The 12,113-nt window shown below is 40.3% G+C and overlaps 1 protein-coding gene across 1 annotated transcript; it reads left to right on the top strand.

Annotated features, from left to right (window-relative positions):
• Nucleotides 1-1,699: 1,699 nt before the first annotated feature.
• On the top strand, nucleotides 1,700-11,789 carry LOC128741918 (uncharacterized). The gene is made up of 8 exons (XM_053838042.1): nucleotides 1,700-1,818; nucleotides 1,875-2,034; nucleotides 2,095-2,743; nucleotides 2,806-2,932; nucleotides 9,704-10,063; nucleotides 10,125-10,355; nucleotides 10,422-10,640; nucleotides 11,281-11,789. The coding sequence occupies exons 1-8, from the start codon at nucleotides 1,731-1,733 to the stop codon at nucleotides 11,430-11,432; spliced, it is 1,986 nt and encodes a 661-aa protein (XP_053694017.1). The 5' UTR covers nucleotides 1,700-1,730; the 3' UTR covers nucleotides 11,433-11,789.
• The last annotated feature ends 324 nt before the right edge of the window (nucleotides 11,790-12,113 follow it).

Raw genomic sequence — 12,113 nt, 5'->3', positions numbered from 1 at the left:
TATATTTTAGGTTACTGTAACCGAAGTTTTACATTTAAATTTGTCGCATATCAGCCGCTGCGACTCAATTGTGACAACGTGTGCTACTTGGGATGTTGCCTTTTCGTTTTTCTAAAGTGCACCCCAATATAGAAATCAAATACGTAGTCCTACATCAAAAGTTGGTGGTGAATTTCCTCACTCGCTTCGACTGCTCTACTGCGTCATTGTTCGTTGAATACTTACGCAATTTGGTTCAAACTTATTAGGTTGTAAAGCTCGAACCAGTGTATAAAGAGTACATACCTTATCTGCCCATGGTTTTTATAGTTGACGTAACAACCATCACTATCATTTTTGGGAAAACGCGTAATATTGCTTTTAGCTAAGTAACTATTAGCATTCTCAATCAAAAAATCCCGCCATTTCAAAAAAGATTATTGATTAGAAAGGGGTCGAAAAGGTTTTGCAATTTTTGGAACTTTGTGAGTTGTTGAAAATGATTGTCCTTGCTACATTTTTTAAAGCCAGTTCACATTAACCCATCGATCAGTAGGCTTTTCCCCCAAAAAGGTCTGCTGCCAGAAATCTCATGTACAGTCAGCCCACAATCATGGGTCACACACAATTGTGGGTCATTTTAGCTTTGGCTGCTAATATCCGTTCAAATATCACCTAATGATTGATCAAATTATTAGTGCTACTTACGAGTAACAATTTCATTAAACAATTAATATAATATTCACGCATTAATCGGCAGGTAAAGCTAAAATGACCCATAATTGTGTGTGGCCCATAATTGTGGACTGACTGTAATTTTTTTTTTGATTAGTCACTTTAACATCTTAGGTCATTCGTTACTTCTGCGGGGTTGGGATTTGAATCCGGGTCCTCGGTTTGAGAGGTGTGAGTGCTAACCCTACTATTGGTTATTCGGTTATTCAATTAGCTCATGTAATTTGTGTCGTACCAATAGTAGGGAAAATCAGCATTACAGTCAACTTGTAGCAGATATGCTTATTTTACCCGCAGTGCCCCTACAATTCACAGATATTTTTAGCATTTGTTAGAAGCTCAACTGCTCTCTCTGAAAATACTTCCTAGTCAAGATTCGAATACACGATTAGTTTGGCTTATTGGCTAGAGGAATGCCGTAGCTCAAGACCAACTGGGAGTTTTTATATACAGTCGAATTTCGCTCATTGGACTATCTTTAGTTGGGCTACGCTGTAATCGAGCTCCCATTAATTGGACTGTAGCACATCTAAAACGAGATCAAATGACGATGCTTATTTTTCGGAAGGCTCTTAGATGGGCTGTCGTAAAAAAACGAATAATCTACTAGACTAAATACATCAATTTTTATACATTCATGTACGCTTCTTCAGTGTAGACAGTTACGGAGGGCAGTAATACATATATTTAAAAATCAAATCTCACTTTTTGTGTGCAGCAAGAGTTGACTGATTACATATGTAGCATCGGGTACTTTTACCATTAGGTGGATTAAATATTTCTCGTGCCTCCGAATGCAACTAATGCAAGGCGATAAGCTGTATCACTAACTGCTCCCCTACAGTTATTAGTTAATGCTGCGGCATCACGTTATCTTGTCGTAACCTTTTGGATGCTGTAATTCATTGAATTGTAATCGTCGCTGGTTAGTTATTCGTCAATCGCATCACAGACGAGTTCAAATACGGCAAAAAGTCACGATTCTAAACCCGCACTTCGGCGGGACGTTAGACGAAATGCAGAAAAAACCAGTTCTACTGATTGTAATTTACCTACAGCATTTGGCCTATTGTTATTACGATTTTCCTCTATTAACTAAACCAAGTGAGATGTGCACGTTCTACGGACTGACAATATACTCAGACGTAAGTTATTTACAGAGGAAATATGGGCCGAATTAACTGAGGAGACCAACTCTCAATCAAATCAAGATGTTCGGGTATATCCCGGGGAGGAATGTGATCGCACGTGCAGTACCAATGAGCCACCGAGAGTCTGCTATTTTCATTGGACTCTGGAAAATTACGCCTCAATGGGATCGTGAGTATTATAGTATACTGAAAAATCAAACCGGAAACGTTAAGTTTTTCATATAAATAGATCATGTTGGGACTGCGCCCGCGGAATTCGGGAACACTGCTTCCATTCCCAGTGTGTAACAGGTAATGGAATGGAACGTGCTATAGTATCTATCAACCGAAAAATGCCTGGTCCTTCGATTTATGTTTGCCGAAACGATACGATTGTGGTCGACGTTCTTAACAGTATGGAAGGACTTGCTTCCACGATTCACTGGCATGGTTTTCACCAGAAAGACACACCATGGATGGACGGCGTTCCGATGATTACACAGTGCCCAATTCCATCGGGAACCACCTTCCGATACTCGTTCACGGCAAAAGAAGCTGGAACCCAGTGGTATCATTCACACTCAGGATATCAGAAACCTAACGGGCATATTGGGGCTGCCATTGTGAGGAATCCTAGTGACATAAACGCCGATTTATACGACTATGACCATTCAGAACATGTAATGATCATATCGGACTGGACGTTGGATTCGGTGGAACGGTGGGTACCGGGATTGCAAAGTTCTCAAATGAGAGTTGATTCCGTGCTGATCAATGGTCGTGGGCGATACAAGCACATAGACTACGTCCCGTTGACAGTGTTTCGTGTTCGACCAAACAAACGTTACCGCTTTCGGTTGATCAGCGCAGGCAGTCAGTACTGTCCGTTTCGATTGCAAGTGAGTTCTAATTTCGAATGTAAAGAAAGTAATTTTTTTTATTAGAGTTATATGTAACGCAGATCGAAAAACATAGAATGATGATAATTTCTACCGACGGAGGTGCAGTGAAGCCGCACATTGTTGATACGCTTATTTCTGTGTCCGGAGAGCGGTATGATTTCGTGCTGCGCACCGATCAGTTAGAAGGTAATGCATTTTTGTTATCATTTTTTCACAGTAGTATAACCGTCAGAACGCAACTAGTCACTGACATCACAGGATGTTTAGAGATTTGATTTATTTTAACGTATTGCAAAGGTCAATGTCAAACATGTTACCCGAGTTCGATTATCATATCAGAAGGCGGCAAAAAAAGTTATAGCAGTTAGAAGCTATTAGTATGTGGACTTTATTTACGTGCACTCGCGTTTAATCCTTTATAGTTCAATAGTTACGCAATATCGGTGGACCACGGGGCCTGGGAGACGCTTGTTCTGATAGTAGCGGATAAGAAGAGTTCACTAAAACCACGCACAGAGACGGGAACGGGAACTGCGGAAACGAAAGATTTGGATTGCCGTGAGTGTTCATAGTATTTTTAGATTTAGGCAGATTACCTATCTATGGCCATTAGGGCTGTCGGTATTGGGCGCTTTTGGTGAAAACCGGTATTTCGGTATTGGCGTAGAAAATACCGGTAATACCGGTAAAATACCGGTATTAGCAGATTATTCGAAATCAATAGAAATGTTGATGTTTTTCAGTAAATTTTTTATTTTGAAACATTAGCTTCAGTATTGTTACTTAGCAAAATAGAATTGAAGCAGATATAATACACTTAACGATTTAATTTCCTTACTGTAGAACGAATTTTATTGCCAACACTTCCAACAATAAAAACACTTCCGCTTTCATTGATGTCTAGCGAACGATTTTAAGCACATCACGAACTTTCCTTTCATTTCTTCAAATTTATAGTAGAGAGACTCGCCTTTAATTATTTACAAAATATCTTGTATTGTTGCTTCCAGCATAATTAATGCCCCGGTCTCCTACAGCCTCTCAACAGTTTTTTCACCATCCCCAAACCGGAACTCCAGCATAACGTCTTCCTCTTCATCATCGTTCACGAATACCTTCTCTTCTCTGTTATCAATCCCACTATTCCAATATAGTGGGATGCAGATTTCATCTCCTTGTGTAATCAATGTATCACTCGAAAGACTTGAAAAATATTCCAAATTCTTTCCTGGCAGATCCTTTGTTGGCAAGAATGCTCAAAACGCGCAAAGATCCCCGTATTCTGATCAGAGCCCGGCATCGTCGAAACAAATAAATGAAGCTAACTTTTCCTTACATTCGCTTCATATATGAAGCGACTTGTTTCATTTGTTGAGCAGAACGTTTCGCGCAAGCTTCAGCTGAAGCTACTGATTGTGTCAAATGATGACGATTGACAGTCATGCACGATTTGTCGATGTTGAGTAGATTAATGTAGGAAATGTTACTCAACATCAATTCAATTGCATTCAAAGTCTAGGCTGACCTTTTTCTGAACATTTGATAGAGAAATACAAATGAAACTTTAAAGCCGGTCGTCATGATGAAGTGAAAATCGTTTCAATGACGCTGATTTTTGAAATGAAGCGGCGCTGCTTCAGTTAAAACTGGAGCTTCATTACTTCATTGTTGAATAACAATTTATTAGTGTTGGGTACCGCTAATTCGCTAACCGAGCAATCGCGAAACGCTAATTAGGCTTCATAATTTATACTCAGACTAGCCGAATTGTTGCTGATCCGTAATTCCAAATGAAGTGCCGCTATTAATTTTGAAATTAATAAACTGTTGAGCATTTAATCCATTATTATAGGTTTTGATCTTAGTTTTATTAAGAAAGTAATAATTTGTACAGTGATAGATTACAATGCAAGTTGTTGTGATATGTTAAAAAAAACTGTGCCTGTAATTTGCAGTTTGCGATTAGTAATTCGCGAAACTTCCTCGATTATCGAGCAAATTGAATTGGCTAGCGAATTAGCGAATTAACGGTGCCCAACACTGCAATTTACTATTGTAAGTGACGTTTCTGGGCCCTGATCTTGTTTCCTAAATTCGTTATTTGAGAGCTTCGAATAATTTGTTGGCATTTGAATACCAAGTTGTTCAAAAATAAATTGAAACCCGACGTTTGGCTTATACAATGAAACATTTTTACAGCAAAGTTACTCTACTGTGCTTTAAGCGGGTTCAAGAGCTATAATTATGTGACCCACAACTTCACTCTCTTCATTGTTAGTAGTCGTAGAATCTCGTCGGCATTAACACCAAGTTGTTTTTCTAAGAGTTTTATAATCTTTTATCAAATTTAGTTCTTATTCGCGTAAGGGGTTGGAAAAAACAAGCAGATTAGAAAATACCGGAAATACCGGTTTTTTGCCTTTCCAAAACCGGTATTTCGGTATCCAAAAATTGGCCGGTATTACCGGTTTCGGTACTACCGGTACTACCGGTTAGACAGCCCTAATGGCCATAGTTACTGTAGTGCCGAGACAACAAATTTCTTAATTCAGCCGCTCGTTCTAGATCAGACGCTGTCGTAAGGCGCTCCAAACCTGCAGTACAACTTCGCACTTGGTTAAGAAATCATCAAGTCATCAAGAGCCGTCCTTGACATGAACACAGACGCTCAAGGCTAATACATTGCTACACTCAGCGTTCGCATGAGTGCCTTTTTCCCTGCCGGTATATGACCTATAGTTACCCGAACTCCACTAAAGTTGCACTAACAGCATGCCGGCTCCCGATCTCGACGTGATCCGGCGAGAAATCGATCAGCTGAAGAATTATATAGCCGCCGGAAAGGCGGAAAGGAATTCCGACAGAACTCTACAAAAATGGCAAAGAACCACTAGAAACGGCACTTTACCGGATAATTTCACGGATTTAAGAGGAGGTAAAACTACCGGAGGAGTGGATGGAATGTGTAGTTTGTCCCATCTACAAAAAGGGCGATCGGTTCAATTGCTGTTGGGTCCTATTCTCACAGTCACCTCACCTAATTTTTTTAAGTTAGGTGACAATTTGCGATTCTCACAGTCACCTGGGTGACTCCGCTCACCTGGGTGACTGTACAAATCAAATGGGGCCTGTAAGGTGAGGTGACTTTAGGTGAGGTGACAGGAAAGTGAACGAAGTGAGGTGAGGTGAGGTGACTGTGGGAATAGGGCCCGTTATTACCAGAGCATTACGCTGATCTATGTAGCTTACAATGTGCTCTTCCAGATTTTATTATGACGTCTATCCCGAATAGCAAGAGAATTCGTAGGGCAGTATAAGGTGTGCTTTATGGAGGCCCGTGCTACTAAACCACGCATCGCACGCAATTTTCGAATCGCGCAGAAGGTTGCAGCAAGGGGATGGACTGTCATGTAAGTTATTCAATATCGCTACCCCGCGAGCGAGTACTCCTAGCCTTCACAAACGATCTCGTCCTTGGGACGGGGGAACCAATCAACGCAAGACTAAAAACAGAGGCTAGATAGGCTGACTAGACGTCCCGGATTATGCGAGACTGTCCCGGATTTGGACAGCCTGTCCTAGATGACTAAGCGTCGCGGAAAGTGTCCCGTTTTGATTAATTTTATAATCGAAACGGTTCCTAAGGATGAAACATAGGAAATTATGTTACATTGCATGAAAAACACTGCTGACACCGCTCATCAGCCGGTGCATACCCTCCCCAGTTACGGTCCCAGCCAGCCGGCACCTCGAGCTCCGCATCTGACCAATGTCGCTGGTGAGGCGCCTACCCCTGTGTATCTCTGAATTCTTATCCGTCACAAAACACTAGTTTTCACACGGATGCCAATGAAACAGATCCCTTGCCAAGTCATGACCTTTTATTTGGAACCCATCCCCAAAACCAATCTCGAATCTGCTACAAACTCTACCGCGAGCCAGAGCATGAAGAATTTAACCCCTGAGCAGTTGACGAGCAGTCAACAGCAGTTGACGAGCAGTCAACAGCAGTTGACGATCAGGAAATCAACTCCAACGTCTGGCTGACGCCTTGCGGACAGCCCTGACAGTTTCCTTGCACCCCTCAATTACACACACCTTAGCTCTTTTAGGATAATCCGTCAGTCCCGCCAGCTCCCGAGCCGACGCAGACGGATTCTACAGGTGACCGCATACAATTACTTTCATTTCGGTTTTTACATGATGAATATCTCGACACCACGTTACCTTTAAACTGCGAAAAGTAATATACCGAGCTGTTTACAAATAACACAACGCTACCAAAAGCTAGCATCCGCGGCTACTTGAAGTGTCGCTATCGCCAGCATGAAGTGCTCAATTTCTAGCAAAAAGCCATTCAATAAGTACCGCATTCATCCAAAAAAAATCTGGTCACTTCTAGGAGGATTGGGTTACAAATCAATGTGTCGAAAACCAAATATACGATAGGAAGAGGCTCCAGAGAAAACAACGTTCGCCTCCCATGGACAGTGACTATTGACGGTGATGAATTGGAAGTGGTGTATTTCATGTATTTGGGATCTCTGGTTACCGCCGACAATAATACGAGTAAGGAGTTTCCACGACTCATTCAAGCTAGAAGCCGAGTCTACTTTTCCGTTTCCCTCCACAAGACGCTGCGATAAAGGAGCATACGTCACCACCCAAAGCTGACGATGTATAAAACGTTAATCGGACCGGTAGTCATCTATGGACTTGAGATAGTAACTATACTTATCGAAGACATCGTACACTGCGGACTATTTTTGGAGGAGTACAAACGGAAAGCGGAGAGTGGCGAAGACGTATGAATCACGAGCTGCAGTTACTACTTGGAGAGATTCCCACCGTACACTTGGCGAAAGCTGGCTGACTACTGTGGGTCGACCACGGCGCAAAAATGCCGAATAACTGTACAGTAGAGTCTGTTCTCTTCAAGAACTCCACCGGCACCAGACATGGGGGCCCAACGTGCCACCGCCTCCCCGTCTCTAAACTGCTAGAAGAAGAACAGAAGTTGTTAAAAGAGCAAAATCCATAAAAAGAGTTACTTGAGGAAAAATTAGATTTAAGCATTTAAATATGTTTCTAATTTGTAAGAATAAGCACATTTTGTAGGGGGGACAGCTGCAGATTGAGACCAATTTTGTTTTCGGTCCATAAAACTTAAACAGAATGTTTTAATTATGAGTGTTATACATCATTGGAAAGGTATTTCTGTTGTCTATACAGAAAAAAATGCAAAATATTTGAGTTTAGAAAAATTAATAAATTATGGTCATTTCCGTGAAGGTCCCAGAAATTTCCAAAAAGAAATTGTTGCTGCAAGTTGAGAAATTTTACATTTTTACACTATAATAAAAACAAAATCCATTTTATTTGTAAAGCAAAGCCTGGGTGCTAATTCCGTTATCGAAATTTGACCTTCTGTTTGTATACGACAGACTTCGCAACCAGCTGTTAGAATACAGGACAGTGCGGGGTTAGTGCTACGATCCTATTGACTCTAACAGCCTCTCCCAGCCGAGATACGAACATACGACGACTGGCTTATTAGACCAGCGTCTTACCTCGAGGCCAACTGGGAGGTTTTATTTTATTTGTACATGCAGTATTTTTCGAAGTCAAGCATGTTGAAAACAAAATTTCGACCAGCAAAAATTTGGATTTCTTCTTCTTCTTTGGATTTTCTTAAGCACAGCTAAACCATTTTAACACAAGCATTTTTTATATCATCTCAATACATGCATATGTAACTAGTTTTTGATGTTGAAGAGCATTTCCAAACTTATCAAATACATAAAAAGCCCTAATAATTCAAGTCGGAAAACAAAAAATATTGACTCGAAAAAGTTTCCAATAAATTTTTTGCCATTTTTTATAGGGGGATGTCCCCCAGTACCGGACGCCTAAGGATTTTGACATATATAAAATCAACACTTAGCATAACTTCAGTTTTTATTCACTGGAAGAGTAATTTAGAAGACTATTTTGCAATAAACCAAAAACTCATAAACAATTTTAGAAGCCAAATGAGAAATTCTTGTATCTCCCAGTACCGGACACTTAATAGAAATCATAAAATAAACCAATTCAGGGCTTATAGTTCTGAAAAATACATGTCAAAGTATTTAAAATCTCTTATTGCTTGCATACTTGTTGACTAAAGATGTCTGAAAAATTTCTTTGCACAAAAGTCGATGGTTTTTTACGCACTACAACGAAGCCCTACTGTTTTCTTCGAAAAATTGATCCTCATCTGGTTTCCTTGTTTTTTCATATTCCAGATAACCGGTTCAGTATAAGTGATGTTTTCTTTCTTCTCAATCCCTTTTTTTGCAAAATATTGAATTCTTTCAAGAATTTGACTGAACCAAGCAAAGCATTTTGCTTGTCCGGTATTGGGGGACGGCTCGGTGTCCGATACTGGGTGACGGGAATCACTAAGTACAATTTATATTTTTTAACGAATTGAATAACTTTCTGAAAAAATGAACTATGGAGCTTAGAAAATATATAATGAAAGATATTTTAGCTACTAAGCATATTAGCTACTAAAGTGCACCATTTGAACTATGAAAGTCAGAAGTGTCCGGTATTGGGAGCTGTCCAGCGATGGGGGACTTCCCCCTATCCGCTAGGCTTACAAAGAAAATATGCATCTAGTTTCTTCTAAATCAACTAGGTTATAAGAAAATGCTTAGGTTTGATGTTTAGAGCAAGATATCGGGCGCTATTTACATTCATTTCAAAATAATCGAGTTTTCTCAACCTGCAGTTGGTCTCAACTTGCAAATGCTCTTAGTGACTAACTTCGATATACCCGTTCTCGAAGTTATTTCAATAATATCCATGTTTTATGAAAATACTCCTTCGTAAAAGATTAGTCGGGAACGTTGAATGGAACCAGTTAACCGCTCACTCTGTATCAAAATAGTTAATCGCTCCTATCTGCAGGTAATTACTGGATTCGTGTTCGCGGTATCGGATTCTGCAACAAGATAAACGTGGAAGGATTTGCCATTCTCTCGTATGCAGATCCGACCATTCCTACGGAAGATCTCATGTTTCCCGTTGACGATCCGCCAAACTTCGACGATGAGTTTCCGCTCGGAATCACGCTGAACCATCACACGGCTCGTTGTTACACACCACACGACAACGACACCTGTGCCGCCGACCTGGAATCGCACGAAGTGTTCCGAGACAAAGAGCTGATCGAATCGCGCCCCGATAAGCGGCTATATTTAGGCTTCGATGTTATCGAGTCCAACAATAGCTTGCTTTTCTCGCAGCAGGGATATGTTCATTATGCTAGTAAGTATCTCTGATATGCTATTAGCATATGAATTTTAATTATTGACTGACCGCACTGCAGCCGTTCGGAACGCTTTTAACGCAATAGGAGTTACAAACAATATTAGCTTCATTTGGCCTAGCTTTCCGTTGCTTATTCAACCAGAACTTATTACAAACGAGAACCGGCAATTTTGCAATGACACACATCTACCTGCACAATGCAACGATTATGCCATTTGCTTTTGCACCCACAAATTAAAGGTTGACCTGAATGACATCGTCGAAGTGGTTTTATTTGATACGGCACTTTGTAAGTCTTCGAATAGTTTTGGCCGAATGCTTTTATTCTCCAAGTTTATCTTCCGTCAACTCATAGGCACTCAGGACTTCTATCATCCGTATCATATTCACGGTCATCGATTTATTGTCACCGACATGGGTCGCCTACCAGAGGAAGCAATGAACCGACGATTGGACTACTTGCAGGAGAACAAGTTCACTCGCAAACCCAACAGCCACAACCCACCATACAAGGACACGATATCGATTCCCAACAAAGGTTTCGTTCGGACACGCTTCAGGGCGAATAATCCCGGTATGTAAGGATAGTTCAAACACACATTGCAACTGTATATTATCTGGGTTATTTGGGTTGTATATTTGTCACAGCAGGGACCAACCTGCCAGGAAAAATTGTTATTTTATGCATGATCATTGGAGAAAGCAATATTATGATATCCGTAATACGTATAGCGATTCCTGAAAATGGAGCACAATAGCAAGTTGTTCAAAAATAACTATAATTTGGGAGTTACTATCGAACCTAATTGACGATTTGCGTAGTTCTCTACCTTCTTGCATCTCGTGAATATACACAGTCTTGAGATATCAAATATTATGTTTTATTTCAGTTAACTTGTTTGATGTTTGCATCTCGAATCAATATTATGCATATTGGAGAGTTTACTAAATTAACAATATTTAAAAACTTGTTTATAGCATCAATTTCCCCCATAACACCTATAAGAATTTAAGCTAAACATATATTGCAAATTATTCCCTAAACTTTCCATTGTTCAGTCAGTTCGAGTTAACTTTGAGGGAGATAAAATTTCGAAAATCCTCCGCTTTTCATATTCACCCATTAGATGTAATAATCTGTTCATGCACCGCCATCCGCCACTGAGAATCTTAAATTTAATGAAAATTAAATTATACTCCACACTGGTGCCCAGGTTTCTGGCTGATACATTGTCACTTCGAATGGCACCTGGGCACCGGCATGGGTCTCGTTTTGCAGGTCGGTGAAGTACACGAGATGAGGAAAGCGCCACCAGATTTTCCACGCTGCGGGAATTTCAAAACGAAACTGAACGGACTGGATTAATGATGACAACCGCGTAGGTGCATGCCAATGAAGTCATCCGGAAGATTGCAACAACGTTTTCAACCGTGCGACAAGGCATAAGTGCAACGCTTCAGTAATTCCACCGCCGAGCAATGAGAAAGAGTACCTATAATTGAGATGCAGCTTTTTCCTGTCATGACAGAAATGCTAATGGTTGTTAACGTTAATGCCTCAATGGTCGTTTCGTTCACCAAATGGTGCATGTGTCGATGAAATTTTACAGTTTCGGATGCGTTTCTGGGAAAACATTTTTCTATCTGCTTATTTCATGTTTTCATTTGTCATAAGGTTCACGTTAGCAAAAGTTTTGTAGTCATCGAATGCAAGCAATTTCAAAAATATGTTACACTAATTTATTTTATAATTTTATTGCATACATTTGTATAGAGATGCCTATGCTATATAAGAAATATAATAACCATCAAGAGTTGTTTTATTTCAACGACAAAATCACACCAGATGCAAGTAATGTGCCCTGAGATTCCGCCGGTTTTTTATTTACGACAAAACAAACATTTTCGTAAACACCTCCAGGCCAAAAAGCAACTCACGGCACGGACATAGGCTTGATACAATTTCTTACATCCTTAACTTATGGCACCCTAAAGGCTTTTACCGCTGCATATACTAATTTGAATATTAACTTGCTTACCACAAGCG

The sequence above is a fragment of the Sabethes cyaneus genome, chromosome 3 (genome assembly GCF_943734655.1).
Source record: "Sabethes cyaneus chromosome 3, idSabCyanKW18_F2, whole genome shotgun sequence".
NCBI lineage: Eukaryota > Metazoa > Arthropoda > Insecta > Diptera > Culicidae > Sabethes > Sabethes cyaneus.
This window is presented reverse-complemented; position numbering and strand designations above follow the sequence as displayed.